Source organism: Phoenix dactylifera, chromosome 1 (genome assembly GCF_051530095.1).
Source record: "Phoenix dactylifera cultivar Ajwa chromosome 1, Ajwa_hap1_PhDact_Kaust_v1.1, whole genome shotgun sequence".
Taxonomy (NCBI): Eukaryota; Viridiplantae; Streptophyta; class Magnoliopsida; order Arecales; family Arecaceae; genus Phoenix; species Phoenix dactylifera.
The window spans coordinates 58,013,770-58,038,820 of NC_143190.1; the positions used below are offsets into that span (position 1 = coordinate 58,013,770).

At 36.3% G+C, this 25,051-nt stretch overlaps 1 protein-coding gene across 1 annotated transcript; it reads right to left on the reverse strand.

The window, feature by feature from the left end:
- Positions 1-4,566: 4,566 nt before the first annotated feature.
- LOC103720176 (putative hexosyltransferase MUCI70) lies at positions 4,567-24,569 on the reverse strand. The gene is made up of 9 exons (XM_088707862.2): positions 23,581-24,569; positions 22,527-22,817; positions 22,213-22,426; positions 21,974-22,083; positions 21,658-21,857; positions 9,514-9,617; positions 5,599-5,786; positions 5,315-5,514; positions 4,567-5,085 (listed from the first exon to the last, which is right to left on the reverse strand). Exons 1-9 carry the CDS (start codon positions 23,849-23,851, stop codon positions 4,861-4,863), a joined length of 1,803 nt encoding a protein of 600 aa, XP_088563988.2. The 5' UTR covers positions 23,852-24,569; the 3' UTR covers positions 4,567-4,860.
- Positions 24,570-25,051: the final 482 nt, after the last annotated feature.

A 25,051-nucleotide genomic window follows, 5' to 3' on the forward strand; every position in this document is an offset into this window, starting at 1 on the left:
AATTTATGGTAGGAATCCACAGTAAAGGACCCATTACTGTTAAGCTTCTAGATGGGAGTATCAGTGATCCCTGATTGTCTTGTATGGGGGAGAAGATTAATCCGATTCTGAAATTGCGCCATTTGAGGTTGGGAAAGCAGGCCAAGTAATATAATTTCCCACCCAGAGTCCTCCAACTCCATTAGGATGCAACACAGACAATTGATTTGACTGCCATGGAGCAGAGGTCACCGAATAACTTGGCTAGAGGTATAGTATGTGTCCTGCCGAAATATAATGTCTCTTTTATTTTCTAATATAAAGGCCGTACAGTTTCAGAAGGCATGAAGGTATTTGCTAATATCCTTCCAAATTGAAGAAAACTTGAAAATGCTTTTTCTTTTAAACCTTGTTACAAATATTCTTCTAGGTTGCAAGAGCTTTTGATTTGATTCTCCAAGTAGCACTTGTACGAGAAGAAATTTTTGAACCTATTTTGTGTTAAATTTGCAAAAGAAGAGAAAACTAAAAAATAATAATAATTTTATTTTTCTATTCCATCCCATTCGATACATTTCGGAGGTTATATATAGTCGTGTACAGACGTTATACAAAAAATAATAATATAAGCTAAATAAAATCATGCTAATAAATAAAAATAATACCGACTAATACATGATCATATTAACAAAAAAAAATATTATGAGTTTGTTATGTGAACTTTAAAATTACATTAACATTTGGTATGAGTTCATTTTTTTAGTGCTCTCCATGCCAAGACCCCTTCCTCTTCTGTCTCTGAAGATATTGTCCCAGGTTACTAGGCAGTGGAAACCTTTTACAGTATCTTTTCCTCTTCCAAAGGAATGTTTTCATCTTATCAATCCTGTGTTCCACCTACTTCAGAATTTTGAAAATATACATAAAGTAAGGGAAGTGCTGAAGGCACTACATTCATTAAAGTTAGTCCAGACCCCTAAAAGAGAGATTTACCTTCCAAGATGCGGGCCTTAAGCTTCTTTCTTTGGGGAGCTTCCCATCACGAGGGGCAAATCGAGATAGGTGAATGGAAGAGATCCTTGATTATATTCTATAAGGGTGGTCATATTCGAAGATTCCTCTTCCTCTGTATTGAGACATAAGGGTGGCCATATTTGCTACTATGTTGTTAAATGTGATTTTCTTCATTCAAGTTGCTTCCCCAAAGGGCTTGTACCAAAGGATCCTGTCGATGGGCAAACTACTGGATTTCCAAAGCTACCCAAACTCCAATTTGGAAGACAATAAAGATGGGCAAACCACATTCTTTTGACCTTTTTTAAGGCCATCCACCTGTCGTAAGCCCAGTCACAGATCTGGCACCAATAAAAATAAAAGCCCACGTCGACTTTTTAAGTCCGTCCGCGTTTCGTAAGCCCAGTCACAGATCTGGTACCAATAAAAATAAAATAAAAGTCTACGTTGACTTGCAACGCATTCCAGCAACGTGACATCGTTCATTTATAATCGAATTACATTAGGAAAGGGATTGGAGATCCACCATAAAATATGGATTAATACCATGATTTTCTCATGAGAATTAATCAGAAAGTGGTTTGCCACCGAAAATTTTATGTTTGTCCGTTCATTCTGACGTCCATTTTTATACGAGTCCTGAGATTGTACAAACTTATGCACATGGTTATATTTATTTTTTTATGCGGTTATAATATATTTTGCACAGCAAAATATATAATAATCCTTCAAGCTTCTTCAACTATTGATATACCACTCGAGAAAACAATAATTAACTGTGGTGATAGAAAACCAACAAAGACATTATTGCAAGGGAAATCAACTTCAATTGCAAGCTGCAATTGAAGACGGGGAGGACAATGTACTTTAAAGGTGTAAAACTTATATAAAGTAAGATATTTATTGACATAAGTTTATGATCTCGAAACGTCCAGTCCAAAGTTATTATTAGCTGCATATTAGATTTTTTTTTCATTTTATAGTTTATTTGGCATAGCATGCACATTTGATAACACTAAGAACTCGGTTAAAAGAGAAGTGCTAAAAACCACAAGAGGAGCGGATCCAGGAGTTCTCTGCAAGAGATGCGGAAATTCCGGTGCGAGCTAGATTTTAAAAAGCCATACAACCCTGCTCCCGTCACCCCGCTTCGCTAGGAACTTACGTGTAAGAGGCATCGCCTCTCTTTATTGTCGTTGGAGGAGGAACCAAGCACCGTCGTTGGTGCCTCTTTTCCCACTTTGCTATTCGGAGCCAAACCAAATCTCGGTAGCCCTCACTATTTTCATGTGGAGGACTTTTGAGTTCCAATCAGCATTTAGTGAAATATACGAATACGAGATAAGCCTGAGCATAAGTTTGTAGGAGAGTCCTGTGATTTTTTCTTTTGGATTTGGTAGAACGGGGGTTATGAAGCTAAAAGGCACTTCCCCCCTAATGAGAAAAAAAAAAAAAAAGTACTCACCGATATGATTAGAAGCTAGTCTCTATACAAGCACCTGAGACATGAAAAAGGAGGAGACAAGTATAATCAATGGAAAAATAAAGAATTGTCTTATGTTTAGTTAAAATTTTTAAAGACGCGAAATAAAAAAGTAGTTTTATAGGAATAAGATTCTACATTTCAAGAAAAAAAAAAATCTATGTGGGGTATAGGAAAGTCCATTTCTCACTAGCTAGAAATTAGGATTATTTTTTTTCGAAAGTGCCCTTAAGCTTTTAGATGGAATGGGTAAAGTAGTTTTCTTTATTAAAGACATGACAAGTATTTCGCATAACTTTTTAAAAAAAAGTAAATACTCAACCAAATATAAGTCACTCTTAAATTTGCTATTTTTCTATTATAATCAAATATACAAAAACCACTCTTCTAATCATCCATCACATATACATCCATGGCACTTTCAGCATGATATTATTTTAAATTGTTTTTAAATTGTGAGGTTCCAACTTCCATACAACTGAATTATGAGGTGCATGCATAATATGATCGAGTGATCAACATCTAGGTGCACCTGTTAAAGAAGAAATGCTGAAACAACAAACCAAGTCACACAATCCTTAGGAGACAGAATTAGCCAATCAGCGTGCAGTGCCCAAGCACGTTGCTGTTCAGCCCTAACAAGGATGCTAAGCTTGCCCTATTGAGGATTGTCTGTTTCCTTGTTGTTACATTATTATTAGCACTCCACATGAAATGCTTCAAAGTCTTAACATACATGCTGGACTCCAAATGCACAAGGTCCAGATCTTTCGTGCAGTATATGATAGAGATTTTTTTCATAAACTGGTCCTCACAAATCTGCCCAGGTTTATGAAAGCAAATCAAATGGCCCTTGCAATCACATCAGGAACATAACTAGAGGTGCATTAATTAGGACGGGATCGGATGCAGCAGCATGAAAAGAGTGCACAATGCGAGCATGAATCGTATCATTTCATTGAGAACTTCAAAAATTTTACAAGCCCTTCTATGAATGAATCATTGTAGAGTAGCGAGCAGGTTGAACCCTAGGGGCCAGAACCAGAAAAGATTGGCATGATCGCGTACGAATGTATCAGTAGAAAATGCCTTCAGGAAGGATAAAAACAATCATAGAGATCAGATATTCATAATAATCTTGGATCACTTGACATTTGATGGGTTCTAGCATTGGCAACCGACAAATATACACCGTAGGATTCGTGATCATGGTTGCTATTAAGGGAGACTGATACAAGAAATAGTATAAATGAGAAAAGGGGAAGTGACGGTTAAAGAGGAAATATCCTAATATGTGAAAAGATAAGCGTGATTGTAAAGAGAGCAAAAATATTATACAAAGTATATTTCAAAGATAATTTACCAAATGCAATAATCAAAACCAATAGAGAACCATTCATAAGCTAATTTTAAATAGATTTTATTGATTTCCCAATTTAGGGTCGATTGGTAAGCAGCTAAACTAATTATCAAGACCATTGATTTTTTTTTTTTTTCTCCTCGCAGTCTTCCAGCTCTCCCCTCCAACTCGTTGCCGTGCCCTTCTTTTCATGGATCAGTTATTTGGAGTCCAATCTTTCTTGTCAAATTCCGATTTCCCAACAAGTTTCTCAGAAGAATTGAACAGGTTTTCTAGTTCGGTTTCCCAGGAAAATCCTACCCGAATAAGAGACAGGTTTCCCAGTAACTATGAACGTGAATTCTTGGTTGCTTGACCTCCCATCAAATAAAATTAACCATGCCTCTTAAGTAGAGGGAAACATTTGCAGAAGAAGAATGATCTCAGGGCCGCAACAGCCATATGCGACTCAGTGGTACCCTGTGCAAGAAAGTCGGAAAATAACGGGCATAAAATGAGGAAGATTCAGCCAATCCACTAGCCTTTACTTCTTCACGTATCTTTGCGTAGTTTTTATCTGAATTTCACATCAATCACCGAACAAAATGGTGGAAACTTGAGACTACTCAGTCTGCATTCTAAATTGTTCATATTAAACTTTGACTGGTTCTGAAAAAATTGACTGCTAATTATTACGACAGAAAAATTGTTCCATTAACCCAACAGGACAAACAAAACAGAGCTTACATCCTGCACGAACTGAAATATTGTTTAATCAAAACAGAAGGGATAGGCATAGCGAAGTTCTCCCCTTCAATCAAAGCACAGAAGGCAGATTGGTTCTTGGGGGAAGCACTAGCAACTCAAATGCTATTTATTTTAAATTGGTTATTTACAACAAAAATGAATGACTATCAACAATTTTTGACAAAAATAAGAGAGCCTTTTGCACTCCGTAAGTAGAGCCCGCTACTGAGCGGTAGTCCAAATATTGTGTCCTGCAATGAATAATGTTGGGACCCGGGGAAAAAAAAAATCACACAATTTAGATTGTGTTGCTCTCTCTTACAATTTTGATACGGTGACGCCTTGAACCTGATTTCCTATCCCTCCCACGCCTCATGGGCAGCTTCCTGGATGGAGGAGCCTTTGCAATCCCATGCAGAACATTTTGTGGAACTGAATTTCCAGGTGATTCATGAATTGCCACAGGGGGCGGTGGACGGCTCAAGGAAGCAAGCCTTTGTTCTAGCAAATCTCTGTGGTATGCCTGCAAAGACATTCATGATAAATGTATTGGACTGAAAAATTAACTTAATTTCACCAAATCTAATAGGAAACAAAACAAGTATTGCAGAAAAATTTTGAACATAGTTTTTCAGAAAAGCAAGCAGAATAACATGTACAAGTTCACGAGTGCAGAATAGCATTTGAACTTTTCGGGGGCACCATTTTGTAGTGGCAATCCTATGAAATATAGGCATATGGAGATGAAGTACCTGAACAACAAAGTTGCGCCTTTCACAGTCCATGAACATGTTGATACTCCAGTTTACCCTAGACATTATTTTGTCTCTTACAGTACTGAAACTGAGTTGATCTCTAGAGGTAAAACGATCAACCTCATTAAACCACAGACAGGTGAACAGATTGGTGATGGGAATATGTTCTCTGATGATCACACAGCCTTCAGGGACATCTGCAGATAACAAAAATCACAGGCGCAAACTTTCAGCATTCACTGGGGAAATGTATTGAAGATAAAACAAAATCCAGCACTCACCGCTTGTAATAGGAAGCTTAACTGGGGAATAGTGTGTCAAACCCTCTCTCTTATAAAACTCAATTTGGTAGTCAATTGAGGCATTATCATACTTTGCTGCAGCTTTATTAGCCTCTGCTTCCTCAAAAACGTCAAAGCGTCTGTAGTGCCTAGAGATTGCAAAAGTAGCATTCTTCCGCCACAAGAACCTGAAAGAAATAAGAGATAACTTTTGAGAAAATAAGTCAAGGTACCAAAATGTCAACACTGAAGAAACTTAACATAATTTCCAAGCATAGCACCTAAATATGAGCTAAATTGCACTTCATCATATGATGAGTCATAAAAGAATGATATTCTAACTGTTTCATTGAAGATCTCTCCATCAAAGTCTCCTATAGTAGGTTCACAATTAACCTCAAGTTTGTGCAAGTACCACCAACCCACATTCACAATGCAACTCCTAGAGAAATCTGCACTATTGGTAACATTGTAATAATGAAATGACGTCCAACAATAGAGAAATAAAATCACACATGGACATTCACACATATGCACAGAAAGGTACGAATGCATGCATGTACGTACATACCACGTACATATCTGCGTGAAGGTGCGTGTGAGTGTGAGAGTGCATGTGAATGTGGTGCATGTGTCTATTAGCGAGTATCAATTCAATGCTGCAAAGAAAGGGTCCAAAATTGTTGTATATGCTACATATGCTCTGTTTGCAAAGTAATGAACAACCTATCAAAAGAGTTGGTGTTAATACTCTCTCCTAGGTGAACAGAGCAAATCCAAGTGAATTCCCACAAAAACACTGATGACAAAATAAATTCATTCCAAGTCAAGCTAACAAAAGTAGCAAGATGGAATCTACAAATATATCTTCTGTAATGTAACTTGTTCTTAGCGTAACTATTTGAGATAGCTTCCAAATGTTCTTGTGTGAGGTCAGACCTCAGGCCTCGTCCAATGGAACATGGATCACAAAGTTCTGAGGAGAGCACATTCCATACTGAATAAAAATATTAAATGTGCACTTTCTAAAAACTTCTTGAGATCTAAAATTGTATTTCCTATGGTTCTGCTATATTTCATACTTTCCACTTTCATATATTCAAAAACAATCTAAAACTTTTTGGAGGTCAAGGTCAAGTTATCAGTGAAGATAAATGTTTTATATTATCCTTTATTGCTGTTTATTAATGCTTCAAAATAGGATAATTTCATTATTCTCTGAGTTACAAAATAGTAACAGATATTATGCTTCTAGGCGAAGCACAAGAGGAGCTGGCATGAGTGCCTGTTTTTGAGCATATGTGTGTGCGTGAGAGAGAGAGATGCAGATAGAGATAAAGATAGAGAGAGAATGTAGGAGCCAGAAGGCATACCTAATATACTAAGATAAGAAAAAACAAACAACATTTTAATATTTCTAGAAACGTGATAAGTACAGATTCAAAGATGACAAAAAAACAACTGTGTTGCTTATTGCATTTTATTTTGCCTCAATAGAGTGCACGGTCTAAAAAAATTCCGACATGAAAGAAAGACCTCAAAAGGCCTCAGGATGCAGGTAAGACTCTGAAGCAGGTATACATTTTTACCGGAAAAAAAATGCAGGTGTAGCATCCTAGGTCAGGCCAAACTACTATTTTTGGAACCTGGTAGTGTGAAGATTAGCTTGTATTTTTAAGTGACAGTGAATGTAACAAGATAAGAATTAAGAACCCAGAACACAAGGTGGAGGATTGCTTGTACACGTGAAATTTTACCAAAAGAAAAAAAATCAAAGAATTGGTTGCATCAAGGTCCGCCGTACCGGTACCGGTCGGCATACCGGTGGCCGGCCGGACTGGTACCGTACCGGCCGGTACCGCAAGCCAACAGGCCACAGCTTTTTTTTTTTTTTTTGCTTGAAAGAAGTGGCCCGTGGGCCACTTCTTCCTTAAAACCACGCGCGGTGCGTGGTTTCAAAAACCACAGCGCGAGGCGCTGTGGTTCCACCAAAAAAAAAAAAAAAAACTGTACCGGTGCGCACCGGTACGAGGCTGGTACCAAGCGGTACCGGCCGGTACCGACTGGTACGGGCTCCGTACCGGCCAGTTCGCAGATGAAAATCGGAAAATACCGGTTTTCATCTGTTTCCGGTACCGGTCAAGGACCGGACCGGTACGTACCAGACCGGTACGGCATTCCTTGGGTTGCATAGTGCAATGTTTTGTAATAAGGCTATTATTTCCCAACACAAGAAAGCTCAATAGAACAAACAGAAGCAATTGCCAGAACATAATCCAATTTGGTCATAAGTAATCAAAAAGGAAGAAGAAGAAGAGGAAGAGGAGGAGGAAGAATAGATGACAATTTAGCTTTAAGCCAGAGTAGGTTCCATTAAAGATTAGTGGTCCAACAGGAGTGCTTTTTCATGAAGGTTGATAAACTCCTTCACCTACAAAGAGTTTTGGCGAAACACCAACTGCAGTATCGGTAGGGCCTAAAGAAATTCACATGAAGAATTAAATGTTTCAAGTACAATGGGTAGATTGCTACTAACTTGGATTTAATGTTTTAGTCCCTTAAATTCTTGTGGCATAATTACTCCGTGAGCATTTACCTAGCTATCTACAATGTTTAACTCTTGCTTGCATACATCAGACAATTGCCATTACAAGTCTAATCACAGCCGGCAAGTTATTCATTTAGGCAAGGTATACCACCTCGGCCAGACCAACAGAAGCAGTAGGTCTGAAAGTGGCTGCCATGGTTGCTTAAAATGCATAGGCACCACTTTATGTCCATAGACCCAAAATAATATGCTATGTATGGTTGCAGGTATATACATGCTTTTGTTACGTAAGATGTATGAGTTAAATATTTATTATCTAGAATGGTCTGGTAGCTCATATAAGTTCAGTCATTAATTACTGTTCATAGTTATTATGACTTGCAGGCAACAATATTGTCGCAAAACTAGCACTGTTTCAAAAAGTGGTTTATGCAGTTGTGTATGCGGAGGTGGCCCCCGGACCACACCACACAAGCCATATCAGGTCCCTTTATATCCTAGGTCACATAAGCGGGCCGCAGCCACATACCACATATAAGGCTGCAGCGGTGGACTTCTGATGGCATAAATCTCAAGAAAGCACAATCTACTCGATAAGGTTCAGATCTGATTCAAAACTAATAGATATGAGGCTAATCCTCTCATTGGATGAGACAAGAAATTAAAATTACATGAATAAGTGCTGGGGATAGTATATTCATCAATTAATACCTTAACTTTGCATGATTGTATTGGCTGTAGATGTATTCCAGGTCACTTATGTTTATGAAACATGTACTTCAAAGTTCAAATTTTGTTATAGACCTCTAACAATACTTTGTTGCAACTTATAGTTTATTCCTTGTCGCAAGTTTGAGCTTAGCCTATACTTCATTGGTTATTTTATTAGGTTTGCATGTCATGTTAGAATTCAGAATATGCAGTCAATCTCAAATAGTTTTGAATGCGCATAACTATTTTTTTTATTTTTTCTGATTTATTTCTAATTTTTAACCCTTTATATATTTATTTATTTAAAAATTTTAAAAAATATGAACTGCATATGTGGCTGCATATGTGCTCCGCATGGCGCAAATGCTCTATGCATTAACCTGATGGCACACATACAATTTCTGCTTTTCAAAACACTGAAAGCTACTATCATAATTGCACACATTACTATTAGTTCACAAGAATTTTTTAAGACTCATTTTGTCTCAACTTCCCTTTAAAACAATATAATAGATCTATACATGATATCATGTTATACTTATTAACGAAGGCTGCTGACTAAGACTCTTCCAAGAACCTACTTGCTTCCCTATAAATTGATTCATGCATACTAATTAGATATGGATAAGAAGCTAAGGTTTCAGTTTGTATTATACCTCTCAAGAATTGGATAGGGATCCACAACAAGCTCAAGCTTTCCATCAATCCAAAGAGAAAACCGCGCATTAGGAAAAAGCCTATGGAGCAGCAGTTTTGGAACCTGCCAAAAGTCTATTGTCAGAAACCATCTAAATAACTTCTTTAGCATTGCAAAACATGAACTAAGCAAACAGCAACCCACTGAAAGAAGATTATCTCATCAAAAATCTGAAATTGTTTGGGTTTCATTTTGAAGCAACACATGGCATCAGCAGAATAATGCTTGTTGCACAAGAAAAAAAAGCCTAGTGCTATAATCTTTGAGAATATCAAGGACAACAATGTGCAGCAGAGAAGAAAAGGCGGGCAGATGAAGCAGTTCCGGGACCCCTTTAATCAGTCAAGTCCATTTGTACTACTTTGATTAATGGATTATTTATGCTGCACTTCTAATTGTGTAGTTCTAAATCTGGTCCAAAGTCCAAAAGTCGAATCATTCAACGAAAGTTGCAGCTGCAGCATAGTATAAGGAAAGGCAAGCCCTTGTCCAGGGGATCAATGGTATGTCTGGGCAAGCCACCCTTAAAATAATAGAAAAGCAGATAAAAGCCAGAAATGGAAATCAACGCTAAAACTATTGATGACTCAAAAAAGGAAATCAAAATTTATATGTGTTTGAATGAAAACCCTAGAATACAATATAAAATTTCTAAATCTTTTTAACTCCATGAATCACATTTGTCCCACACTGATAAGTGTGTTTCATTTCCCTAGAGGGATGAGAAAGCATTCATCAAATGTAGATTTACTTCTTGGCATGTGCAAAGATTGAAAGAAGTATTGGGACTCCAGGATGATTGACATAACCCTGATGAACTTCATTGCCAGAACTAGATCACCTTTATAATAGAGTGACAAACTAAACAAGTTCATTGGATCACAAGGAGCAGAGAATTTTTGAGGGCAGGAAAAAAAAAGAAAAGATGGATGATGGGTTTGAGGATGCTAAAACTGTAAAACAGTTATGGGCCTCCAGGACTCTGTTTAAAACTTTTCAGTGTTTTTTTCCTGGCATTTGGATTGTTTTTCACCAAAGGCAACTCCTCTTATGGGTGTTCCAATTCTCAGGAACTTCCAAGCTTGTTAATATTCATAAACAATATGCTCTACTAGTGTTCACTCTAAATTACTTCTATACTTGCTAGTTCAAGACACTTTCTTATTCGGTATCAATAAAAGTAATCTATTTAAAATCATCATCCACCAAACTCCTGGTATGATCCATCTAATGTGACAGACTTGATTAAAACACTTCATAGCCACTTCCTGCTGTTTTCCAACAGTCACTATTGGACTTGTCAAGACTTAATACTTGTCTTTGCATCTCTAGTAAGCATCAAACAGAGCACCACTTTCTTTGCCTTTGACTAAATGGATCTCTTGTTACCAACCAAATATAGGGGCAAAATTTAAAATCCTTCGGGAAAATTTTCAAGCCTTGAAAAACAACATTTACAACAAGAGTGTGCCCAGAAGAAAATTAATAAGATTTTCTGAGTTAAATTACATAATTGTAGAACAATAAAAATTCGATAGGATCATTTGACATATACAAATGAATGTCGAAGAACAAGCTGGGATCCTTACCAAGCTTTTTATATGGTAAAATATTCACTAATTCGTTAAACACAAAATAGTTTTCCATCTAAATTTGAATATAAGATGATACTAGATACTATTTTGACATGTTACCAATTCAGCATGGTACGGTATGCACCCGTATTGACATAGCTCCTAACCCCTTTTTTTCCCATTTTTCATCATGATACTGCCCAAAAGTTGGGTGGGACGGGTCGGTTGGTACAGCATACACCCCCGTTTCAGGGGATACCAGGCAGTACGAGATGGTTCCACTCCGTTTAGACCAATATAGACTAGTTCGACTCATATACTGAACCAAACTTCAATATCATATTGGTACCTTACTAGTATGATACGGTACAGCTAGTACGGGTCGGCATTTTAATAATATTATTTAATATTTCATATTAATAGAAATATAATTAATATAAATAAAAATACGATGGATCTTGCTTTCAACCATCTTAAAAGAACAAAACACTCTAAGATACAAAGTGATATTATGTGAAGAAACACAACAGAAACATGAGAATGCAAAAGCAAGTAATCACATACTATAATTCGGTCTCTAACTATATTATGTCAGTCATACCACATGCTTCATGTTTTGCCTGCTAATCAGAATCGCAATAAATAAGATTAATCCAGTCCCTCTAAATCAGCTTTATGAAATTTCACTCCCCAAATGTTGCTATGACAGTCATCAATGCAGCCATTTCAAACTCACAACTTGCATCCAATTTTTTCATAGGTTTCAACCCCTCGGTACAACCAGGCAACTATAAGCACCCCTTACCTCCTTGCCTTGTATTATCAATTACTACATAAGACAATGTCAACTAGCTTTCTACTGCATTATCCTCTAAGAGATAATCCAAGAGTTTTGTTTAACATGCTTACTCTTAACTCTTTCCTAGCTTTACCGGTGATCCACACAAACAATATTTATAACACTTGGAGCACATTGTTGAGAAAATTTCCAAAGGTAGACTAGGATACACTAAAAAATATATCAGTAACATCTCATTTATTTTTAAATGCTTCTTAGTGTAAATAAGATGTGTTTTCAACATTCACATAGAAATACATACTGGTAATCAAGTTAGATGCACACTATAATAACTAATACAACTAAGTTTATCACACAAATTAATGATATTCAATGCACAGACTATCAAGAACTAGCATGATATAACAGTAAGCAATTCAAGTTAAGAAGGCGCTCAAATTTTAAAGTGAAAACTTTCCAACTTTTTTATTTTATTGTTCGTAGAAAAACAATGATTACAGGTTACATGAAAATTACTGTTTTTAGGGGATATTGATAATCCATCGAATGGCGAAGCAGGGATAGGAACAAGTCAAGCAATTTTGGATTTATTAAGTTATTAGTGGAAAAAACTACTTTCTGCATAAAATTATTTCAATCCGAATATTGCTCACATGCAAATTAATTCTTCAAAATATGTTTGCTCATTCTATTTCATTGAATTTATGGGGGGAAAACCTAGCAGAAACCTATGTTCACCTCTTTGAATCTTGGATCTTGATTTTCTACCCTTGCCATTTGCATCCAAAATGTCTTTGTTGGATATTTAAGTAAAGATGTGAAACTGAACCTTCCAAAGGAGAGGGGAAAGTGTAGAAGGGCGCCATTCAATTTCATTATGAATCGCAATGATAATCAATGATGAGAGGACTAATACACCTCCTCAACAAGGGTCCTGTTTATCATGCCAGCCACCTTGCAGCATATATGTTGCATAATATAGTAATACCAGGTGGCACTTGAAGTCTAGCTAAAAAGTTTATGATCTTTGTCATAATTAGCAAAGTTACTCTTTGAACGACTTATCCACTAATTTCTCATGTCGATTGATCTAAGACCAAAAGAACAACTACTATCAACACTTGTGCTTCCTTATTAAGACAACAAGAAAAAAGAGATTTGCAAGAAATTTGAAGAAAAGGACTTGGCAACATAGAAATCTCTTGTACAATAACTTGATAAATGAGAAATAATCATACATCGATAATATATAATTCAATCCTAACAAGTCAAAAAGATGAGATGAATGATGTTCCAAACAGCAAATCCTCACCATCAATTGAAGTGTTAGGTCCTGTTTGGGTAATCCAGTAGGAAATCCATCTCATCCGGCATCATTAGTGATAGAGATTATCAGGCATCCCTATCTCCTTGTAGTCACCAACTCTCCATCCTCTCCCTCTCCTCCCTCCTTCCCTCCCTCGTACACCCCACTAGCCGATTCCTGCAGGATATTCCTGCAGGAATACCCAAAGAGGCCCTTACAATTTTTAACAAAAAAAGCCCTTAATGTGATCGGAGAAGCTAAAAGAAATTAATGACATGATATCCATATCTTATTCATATTGCCACCTCCCTAGGGCAGTGCTTGAATATGCCATTGGCCTAAAATGGCTAATTTAGGTTGTTAGCCATAATCTAAAACCTTTAGAAAAGGCTTCCAGGCATCCTCTTTTTTTTTTTTGAGAGAGAGAGAGAGAGACTTGCAGTTAGACCTGAACACGGTTCTGGAACCGCCGGTTCCGGTTCCACAAAAACCTAGAACCTTAATCGTAACCGAAAATAGTCGGTTCGGTTCCGGTTCTAGTTCCAGTCTAGACGGCTCTGGTTCCGGTTCTAAACGGTTTCGATTCCGATTTTTTAACATAAATTATAAAATTTTAAAAAAAAATAGATTGTGTAATTAATTTGGAAAAAAATAATAAATACAAATAGATTTTGTAATTAATACAAAATAATAATTTGTACCTCATTTTATTATTTACTATCAAAGTAAATTTTAATAATACAACTAGATAACATTATAAAAAAAATAAGTTACATTAATTAAGAAAAAAAAGAAAAAATTAAAATGGAAAAAAAAGAAAAAAATTGGGCTTGAACTTAATTAAAATTAAGCTGCCTACGTATCCTCTTGGGGTTTAGAGGAATCAAAGCCCTCGTAGTTCACTTATCTTCATGGTTGAGCAATTAACCCCCTTACCTTAATGATCAATCACTACCATTGCTATCGGCTATAGACGATCCACTAGTTCCAATGTCAAATAAGTCTTCATTGTCCTCAAATGTGTTATCTTGTAATCTACGTTCTGCCTTTCTCCAATCGTCAACACATGCTTGGGCTTCCGAGTTATTCGGCCTTAAACAAGATCGTCGTTCATCTAAGATTTGACCTCCAGCACTGAATGTTTGCTCAACAGCAACGGTTGAGCACGGGCAAGCTAAAATCTCCTTAGCAATTGCTGAGAGGGCTGGGAATTGGTTTGAATGTTCCTTCCACCACTTTAATATTGGAAATTGCTGATCTGAAATGCTATCACCAAACTCAAAAGAAGTGGTTAGATAATAATCAAGTTCCACACTGGAACCTGATGAACTCCTTGGGCGTTTTTAGCGTTGCAAAATCATTTGCTGTGCAGCACTAAGATTTGCAACCAATGCCTCCAATATTATTGGATTGTTGAGAGGTGACATTCTTACCATATTTTGCATTGTACTCATTATATAAATTAATAATATTATTTTTAACAGTAAAAATAATATTTAAAACATCAATATCTTCTTCAAAAGGACCTAAACAACTATAATATCCATGCAAATAATCTGTCAAAACATCTAATTTACTATGTGGATCAAAAATAGATGCAACAAGATTAAGAGGTCGAATATTTTTATAATAATTAAGTCATTTCACTTTCATCGCAGAAATAGGAGCTTGCAAATCATTATCTTTCTCAAAAGTTTTAATAGCATCAGCAATATTAACACATTCTAAAACAAGTAAATGAGCAGTAGGATAATAAATACCAGATAAATTATTAGCAACATCATTAAAAACTTTTAAAATGGTCATAATTTTTTTTGCAAACATCCCACTGGTGGGGAAATAAAACCACACTAGAAATATTATTTGCAATAAAAGTACATAATAATTCTTTGTAAGGAAAAGTTTCATTTAAAAGTTCATATGTGGAATTCCAATGATTTGGAACATCTTTCGGAAATTTTTTTGGCCTCATATTATGAAGCCGACAAAAAGAAAACGACCCCTTCATAATTTGTGGACGAAACTATATATACTCTAACACATTTTTAATTGGCTGAAGATACTGATCAAGGGATTTTAAAGCATCTTGAACACATAAATTTAAAACGTGACATGCACATCGTATATGAAAATATTTACCACCAAATGAGGGTTTGCATAGTTTTTCAAGATGAGGAATTGAAGCAGTATTTGATGAAGCATTATCATAAAAAATTGAAAATACTTTATAAACTAAATTATACTCGTCCAAAACATACTTTATTAGTTTCCAAATATTTTCAGCAGTGTGTCTTTCAACAAAACCTCTAAAAGCAATAAGTCTTTTTTGCATTTGTCATTCTTCATCGATCCAATGACATGTGATACCCATGTATGAATAAACTTGCCAATGATCACTCCATATATCAGAACACAAAGAAACATTTCCATTAAAAGATGAAAAAAAATTCAGATAAATCATGCTTGCCTTTTTTATATAATTTGACTATGGCACGTATGAATGTAGTCCTAGGAATTCATTTAGCAGCAGGTTGCAAAGCTTCTTGAGTCATAGCAACATATTCAGGATGTTCAGAAAATAAAAATGACAAATGCATTGTTGGAACCATTTTTGTTAATGAATCCCTATATTTTGCATCATTATATTGAAATAATTGAGGAGAAGGACTAGATGCAGTGTACCCGGTCATTTGTGTTTGTGAGCGATCGATGCCTACTTCTGCTGCATGCTTGCTGTTAAGGTGCTTGGTGAACGATCCATATCCACCACCGAGTTTAAATTTGAACGTGTGACTGCAGTAGTTGCAAATTAACTTGCCATGAACCATCTAGAAGTTGCACTTTCTTGAAATGCTTAACAAATATGTCAGATTTTGGAGCCCTTCCTTTTGATTGTGAATTTGATGGCAGAACTGTAGAATGACTTTCTTGAGTAGCTAGCTGCATTTGGATGCAATTCTTGTGGATTTGCCTCGTAATTTGGATCAATATCTTCGGAAGATTGAGTTAAATTGAACTCATTAATAGAGGGGGGTCGGTAATTTGGATCGAAAGTATTGGGCATTATTGATGAGGGTCGGTAATTTGGATCGAAAGCATTGGGCATATTATAGCGCTCAACATTAAAGAAAAGATCTGATTCGGAAATTGATGAGGGAATGTAATTTGGATCCCAAGAATTTGGGTTTGAAACATATTTTTGATTTGAGCGGGAGGAAGACATTTTTGATAATTGGATTGGAAAAAATGAAAAAATGGAAAGAAATTTTATATCACAAAATTATGTGGAAGGTAAATATTTTTTTCTCAAAATTTGATTGAATTTTGAGAGAAAAATAATTAATTATGGAATGTGTAGAGAATTGGAATAGATTGAATAATTGAGAGAGTGAAAAATTGAGAGAGAGATTGGAAGATTGAGTGGTGTGGTGAAAAAATTGATTTGGAGAGGTATATATAGTGTTGGAGGTAATTTTCGTTTCCCAAAATGCCCCTCAAACTGGCCGTTTTTTAGTTGTTAGGAGGGATAAAATTATCTTTTGGATGAAAAAGTAAAAAAAAATTTAGGGGCCATATGGAAATTTTTTATATGGCTGTTGGCCGCTTGGAAATTCAAATGGTCATGTGACCGTTTGAACTTTAAAGGAGATGGTGCCATTCTTTTCATTTCTTTTCTTTTTTTTTCCGGTTCGAACCGGATCCGAACCGCCAATTCCGATTCCGGTTCGGTTCCATCAAACCTGGAACCTTAACCGAACTGTATTCTTCAAGGTTTCGGTTCGGTTAAGAACCGTGAGACACAGTTCCGGTTTCGGACCGTGGTCAGGTCTACTTGCAGCCAGCTTCAATTCTACGCCCATATGCTTTTCTTTTTCCTTGTCAATGGCCAAATATAGACCTGACCACGATCCGGTTCTAACCGGAAACCGGACCGAAACCCGAACCGTGTCTCACGTTTCTTAACCGAATCGGAACCTTAAGAAATACGGTTTGGTTAAGGTTACAGGTTTGATGGAACTGAACTGGAACCGGAATCGGCGGTTCGGTTCCGGTTCAAACCGGAAAAAAAAAAGAAATGAAATGAAAAGAATGGCGCCATCTCCCTTAAAATTCAAACAGTCACATGACTATTTGAATTTCCAAATGGCCAACGGCCATATGAAAAATTTCTATATGGCCCCCAAAAATTTTTTTACTTTTTTATCCAAAAGACAATTTTACCCCTCCTAACAACTAAAAAATGGCTAGTTTGAGGAGCATTTTGGAAAACGAAAATTACCCCCAACACTGTATATACCTCTCCAAATCAATTTTTTCACCACACCATTCAATCTTCCAATCTCTCTCTCTCAATTTTTCACTCTCTCAATTATTCAATCTATTCCAATTCTCTACAAATTCCATAACTTAATGATTTTTCTCTCAAAATTCAATCAAATTTTGAGAAAAAAATAATTACCTTCCACATAATTTTGTCATATAAAATTCCTTCCCATATTTTCATTTTTTCCAATCCAATTATCAAAATTGTCTTCCTCCCGCTCAAATAAAGGCAAGGAAAAATATGTTCCAAACTCAAATTCTTGGGATCCAAATTACATTCCTCCATTAATTCTCGAATCAGATCTTCCCCTTAATGTTGAGTGCTATAACATGTCCAATACTTTCGAGCCAAATTACCAACCCCCCTCTATTGATGAGTTCGATTTAACTCAATCTTTCGAAGATATTGATCCAAATTATGAGGCAAATCCACAAGAATTACATCCAAATGCAGCTACTCAAGAAAGTCATTCTACAGTTCCACCATCAAATCCACAATCAAAAGGAAGGGCTCCAAAATCCGACATATTTGTCAAGCATTTCAAGAAAGTGCAACTTCCAGATGGTTCATGGCAAGTAATTTGCAACTATTGCAGTCACATATTCAAATTTAAACTCGATGGTGGATATGGATCGTTCACCAAGCACCTTAATAGCAAGCATGCAGCAGAAGTAGGCATCGATTGCTCACAAACACAAATGACCGGGTACACTGCATCTAGTCCTTCTCTTCAATTATTTCAATATAATGATGCAAAATATAGGGATTCATTAGCAAAAATAATTTCAACAATGCATTTATCATTTTTATTTTCTGAACATCTTGAATATGTTGCTATGACTCAAGAAGCTTTCAAACCTGCTGCTAAACGAATTTCTAGGACTACATTCGTACGTGTCATAGTCAAATTATATAAAAAAGGCAAGCAAGATTTATCTGAATTTTTTTCATCTTTTAATGGAAATATTTCTTTGTGTTTAGATATATGGAGTGATCATTGGTAAATCCATTCATACATGGATATCACATGTCATTGGATCGATGATGAATGGCAAATGCAAAAAAGACTTATTGCTTTTAGAGGTTTTGATGAAAGACACACTGCTGAAAATATTTGAAAACTAAAAAAATGTGTTTTGGACGAGTATAATTTAGTTTATAAAGTATTTTTAATTTCTTATGATAATGCACCATCAAATACTGCTTCAATTTCTCATCTTGAAAAATATTGCAAACCCTCATTTGGTGGTAAATATTTTCATATACGATGTGCATGTCACGTTTTAAATTTATATGTTCAAGATGCTTTAAAATCCCTTGATCAAGATCTTCAGCCAATTAAAAATGCGTTAGAGTATAAATGGTTTCGTCCACAAATTATGAAGGAGTGGTTTTCTTTTTGTCGGTTTCATAATATGAGGCCAAAAAAATTTTCTAAAGATGTTCCAAATCGTTGGAATTCCACATATGAACTTTTAAATGAAACTTTTTCTTACAAAGAATTATTATGTACTTTTATTGCAAATAATGTTTCTAGTGTGGTTTTAATTCTCCATCAGTGGGATGTTTGCAAAAAAAATATGACCATTTTAAAAGTTTTTAATGATGCTACTAATAATTTATCTAGTATTTATTATCCTACTGCTCATTTACTTGTTTTAGAAAGTGTTAATATTGCTGATACTATTAAAACTTTTGAGAAATATAATGATTTGCAAGCTCCTATTTCTGTGACGAAAGTGAAATGGCTTAATTATTATAAAATATTCCACCTCTTAATCTTGTTGCATCTATTTTTGATCCACGTAGTAAATTAGATGATTTGACAGATTATTTGCATGCATATTATAGTTGTTTAGGTCCTTTTGAAGAAGATATTGATGTTTTAAATATTATTTTTACCGTTAAAAATAATATTATTAATTTATATAATGAGTACAATGCAAAATATGGTAAGAATGTCATCCCTCAACAATCCAGTAATATTGGAGGCATTGGAGATGTTGCAAATCTTAATACTGCACAGCAAATGATTTTGCAACGCCAAAAGCGCCCGAGGAGTTCATCAGATTCCAGTGTGGAACTTGATTATTATCTAACCACTTCTTTTGAGTTTGGTGATAGCATTTCAGATCAGCAATTTTCAATATTAAAATGGTGGAAGGAGCATTCAAACCAATTTCCAGTCCTCTCAGCAGCTGCTAAGGAGATTTTAGCTTGCCCGTGCTCAATCGTTGCTGTTGAGTAAACATTCAGTGCTGGAGGTCAAATCTTAGATGAGCGACGATCTTGTTTAAGGTCGAATAACTTGGAAGCCCAAGCATGTGTTGACGATTGGAGAAAGGCAGAACGTAGATTACAAGATAACATATTTGAGGACAATGAAGACTTATTTGACATTGGAACTAGCGGATCGTCTACAGCCGGCAGCAATGGTAGTGATTGATCATTGAGGTAAGGAGGTTAATTGCACAACCATGAAGGTAAGTGAACTACGAGGGCTTTGATTCTTCTAAACCCCAAGAGGATACGTAGGCAGCTTAATTTTAATTAAGTTCAAGCCCAATTTTTTCCTTTTTTTCCATTTATAATAAAATAAACTAGTTCCAAATTTATTTAATGTAACTTATTTTTTTTATAATGTTATCTAGTTGTATTATTAAAATTTACTTTGATAGTAAATAATAAAATGAGGTACAAATTATCATTTTGTATTAATTACACAATCTATTTGTATTTATAATTTTTTTCCAAATTAATTACACAATCTATTTTTTTTCAAAATTTTATAATTTATGTTGAAAAATTGGAATCGAAACTGTCTAGAACCGGAACTGGAACCGGCGGTTCTAGAACCGGAACCGAATCGACTATTTTCGGTTACGGTTAAGGTTCTAGATTTTTGTGAAACCGGAACCGGTAGTTCCAGAACCGTGGTCAAGTCTAGCCAAATACTCTGTTTCCATAAGCCCATAACATATATAAGGAACATAATAGCAACAGTCATATGTGCATGAAATCATGGACATATCCCCAACCCTCATTATCCATTAGCAAAATTGTAATTCTGTTCACATATCACCACAGAAATTATATTATATGGCAAAAAAATACTTAATTAACCAAAACAAAATCCTACAACTAGCCAAGCCATAATATGTCATTTTAGCCTCCTCACAATCTCCTCTATCTTGCATGGATAGCAATGTACACGTTTTACACTTTTAATAGTGACAAATTTACAAATTCAAGAGTTACACAATTTTATCATTTGTGAGGCATTAAGATTGCTTCCAATGACCACAAGTGTTTCTTCAACAATAAAAAGTTCTTCCCTACTTCTGTTTAGTCCTTTCCGCCAATCAATCCCCATATCAAAGAATATGACCTGTAACACATGTTTAAACTTTGGATGCTTTTGACAAAGCATAGGCCCAAAGGTACAAATTCAAGTTGCCTCTTTTACAGTCGCAAGGACCAAGCCAACACTTAGCAAATGACTTCGGGACAGGACTTTTGATGAGATCAACTCATTGTCGAGGAATTTTCTTTAGACAAATGGATATGATAGATGAGCCACACTGATAAATAGTCTTGCTCTACCTTAAAGAGCTGCCTGTTTCTCTCAGATATATTCAAAAATCGCTGAAGATGTGCTTGAAAGAAATAAACATTGTGGATTTGGTATCTTTAAAAATGACGCCCTCCGCTATTTAGTGTTGGTACTATCTGTGGGTGTAGGATTTAGGCCCTTAAGAACGCTTACATATTTGTTTCTTAGTTATCAGGGCTCATGAACCTTTTACATCTCCAGTCTCTCATTTCCGCTCATTATTTTACTAAAATATGATATGTAAAACTCTTAAAACACAAAATACCAACTTACCCCTAATCCTGTATAAGACTAAGGAAAATCATTTTCAAAATAATGAAATATGTAATCTAACAGAAACAATTAATTTCAAACAATAAATGAACATATTTGCACATGCAAATTCTAAAGAAAAATAAAGGTGTGCCAAAAGAAGGCTGACAATAACTGCACCTTATTGTTTAAAATCTAAGAAAGAAAATCTTATAGAGTAAAAGAAAAAGGGTACCTTTCCATTACGTCTTGCATCTACATAAGGAAGGTTTCGAACTACCACCACTCTCCATAACCCAACTCTCTGAATGCTGTCCAGATTAGTGGTGTTCTTTATGTAGGCTTCTGTTTCCTCATCCACAAATATATAAAAGCATGCATTTCTCTTTGCATATTCACTAATGTTTCTTGGTTGTTGCATCATATCATAATTTCCTGGTCATCATGTTAAAGTAACGTTTTTCTTTCAGTTGGATAAATAGAAGCAAAGGATTAAAAAAAAAATCCAAAGAAAACAACAGCAGCAGTAGCACGTAGTAGAGTGTAGATACCAAAAATAGCAGAGGCTACAACTACCCCACGGCATTGCTCCATCTCAATAAGATCAGCGTCATCTATGTCAAACCCAGTCCCTTGACCAGGTTTCTTACCTCTAACAAATCTGACAATAACAAAATATGTTGACTGAGATGATAACATCAGCTAAAAAAAATATTCCGTTCATTGATCCAACTATGTACACGGATTGAAAGTAAAAGTTATCAAATGCAACAAGTTAGAGTTAACATACCCACAATGCACAGACATCGACTCTCTAATATCAAAAGATTCATTTCTCTGCTGCAGAGAAGGATGTCCTCCAAATATAGTACCACCATTTGTCTCATTCACTATTAAGTTTTCTTCGGAAACATAAGTTAAGCTCTTAAGGACAGGTGATACTGATGGCAAAGCTGGCATGAAGGCCACGGCCTGCTCTACAGGTATATAGCACACAGGGCATGCTACAGAAAAAAGAGGTTAAAATAATGAAACCATCAGAGCCATGATAAAATTATTAAGAGGGAAATGAATTAAAAGTTTTGATAATCAAATCAAACTTACGGCGTGGGCCAGTACGTTTCCTATCAGTTGGTGGGGGAGAAAAGGAGAAATTTTCACAAGGATGCCATGTAAAAATTGCTCTGGGTGGAAGAACCGGAACAGGATGCTGGGTTTCATTATCACCACTTGCAGATTGTTGGTTCAGAATTGCTGTTATCTCTGTCTTGGACTCCTTTATTGAAGTCAAGGGAGGTGTCAAATTATGCAATGCTGTCCCGCCAGTGCTTACAAGACCCCAGACATGATATGAAGAACCCAGGTTAGTCTGAGGACCTTCTGATCCATCTTCATCTGAAAGCAGCCATGACAGACAAGATTACATGTTATGATAAATTGCTGGCACAATAAATCATAATCGAAAAGAAACAAAGAGCATTAAGCACTTCAACTTTGATGCAGTAATATTTGGACATAATACATAAGCAGAATTCTTTTCATGATGATAATAGGTATTTGTAAATAACTAGTCACAGTTGGCAGAATAGCAGAGGGCAACTTGGTTGAAGTTTGATAATCTCAAGCAACAGAAACGAATGATTTATTTATCCTAAACTTCCATCCACACTTCTGATACCTGGAGAACCTTAAATTAGGAATCAAAGCAATATCGTGGGCGGTGCCCATAACCAGGAGCAAATTCAAATTATGGGCGACAAATAGTTACAGAGTTATATTGTACTACCCCTGAAGACACCAATAAATGAGGATAAGCGTTTATGTTCTTTACCATCTGGATTCTTGAAAGAGCAAAATATAACCTAACAACAATGAAATGAACAAGAATCAACACATGATCCATCCACATCCAAGAAACATAGCATGAAACCTTCCAGAATTTGAATAGCAGGTAAAACTTCACTTGAAACTGCAACAAAATTATAGAACATTGGAAAATCTCTGCTTGCGCTGACATTTATACTCACAGATAGCTACAGAAAATCCCGTCCAACATGTCTGTCAGCGATGTCGCCGTACTTAATTCAAAGATCAAAGCATCTACTTGTAGATCAGTAAACAGGATAAAGAGAGGTAAAAATTGAAAGAAAGGTCAGACCTTTACTCATAGCAGAGATGAAAGACAGAATGACTGCAGCTGAAGCGATGAGCACCAGCAGCATCCCAATCTTCCTCCTGCCAGCGAGCTTGCAGATCCACAGCAGGAACCTCTCCTTCTCTCTCGAGCTCTGGAGGAGCGTCTTCTGTGGCTTGCGGACGGAGACGGAGACAGAAGTCGACTGAATCGGCAATGCGGCACCGTTATGTAGCTGCGATTGCAATGATCCATAACTCCCCGACGATCGAAGTCCCAATGACCCTCCAGTCATTGTCCCTCCCCCGCCACGGGCCTCCCTCTCATCTCCCCTCTCCCTTCCAGATCCCTCTCATCCAATGTACGGTGATCAAGAAAGCACAAAGAAAACCCAAAACCGAAGAATCGAAACCTTACAATTTCCCCCTCCCCTTCCAATGCCAGAGATCCAAACCCACCAAAAAGAGAAGATCTACATCCCACGGGCGAATTCAACAAGAATTCAAGATCCCGACCCGATTCAAAGCCAACTCGGAGCGATCCCACCAGTTCTGCTCATTAGATCCGGCGATCTAAGTCCAAGAAACACGTACAACTATATCCCACGGGATCTCCTCAAATCTAGAACCAAGATAGCTTTTTCTCGCAAAAAAAAAAAAACCTTTTACAGATCAAACCTTCGCTAATGCGCCTCGGACACCAAGATATCAAAATCTTGTTGGACAAAGAACTGCGCGAATTGGCGGAATTCAAGGCGAAAGTAGGATCCTCTTCTTGGATTCGGAGGAGCGATCGAGCGCGAGAGATCGGAAGGGTAGGGGATCTTGAGGTTGCTGTTGCTATCGCTGGTGGATTTCTAGGGTTAGGATTGGGGATTAGGGTTTCCACAGAACTCGCCGATCGAGTCCTTGTCCGTCTCCGAGTGCCGGCTCTTTGACGACGAAGGTGGGGAACTCTTGCAGTTGTTATATACGAGAGGAAGGGGAGGGGGAAGCGGACGGGAATTTTCGTACTTTTATAATTATCATTAATAATACGTACTTATTAATTAATTAGGATTAGGAACTATATAACCACAACCACTGTGCAAAAGATCTCTACTGTATTGACCGGCAGTAGGCCGTGATGATATGCTGACGTCACCATGGTGTTTACCGGCTATAGCCGGTCGCCGTAGGAGCCAATGGCAAGGTTTGAGCCTTCAAACATTTGTTCAATCGTTCCGGCCTATGCGAATTGGATTTAGCATTATAATGAAAATAATGGATACTAACAATGGGATAGGAGCATAAATAAAATGGCACAAATATTTTCCAGGAAAAACTGATAATAATTAAATTTTAAAAGAAAATCTTCTAGAAAAAGCAAATGCCCCAAAATGATGTATTTTCTTTATATATCAGTCTTATAATAAAATGATAATAAAAGTATTGCCTATTAGTTTTATATATAATCTAATAGATACCATCCTAAAAATGTTACACAACCATTATAA

Coding starts and splice junctions, on each gene's coding strand:
- LOC103720176 (XM_088707862.2), bottom strand. CDS start 23,851: ATGACTGGAGGGTCATTGGGACTTCGATCGTCGGGGAGTTATGGATCA. Junction 22,084..22,212: donor TCGATGTCTGTGCATTGTGG/GTATGTTAACTC, acceptor TGTTATTGTCAG/ATTTGTTAGAGGTAAGAAAC. Junction 5,515..5,598: donor TAAGCTTCCTATTACAAGCG/GTGAGTGCTGGA, acceptor TGTTATCTGCAG/ATGTCCCTGAAGGCTGTGTG.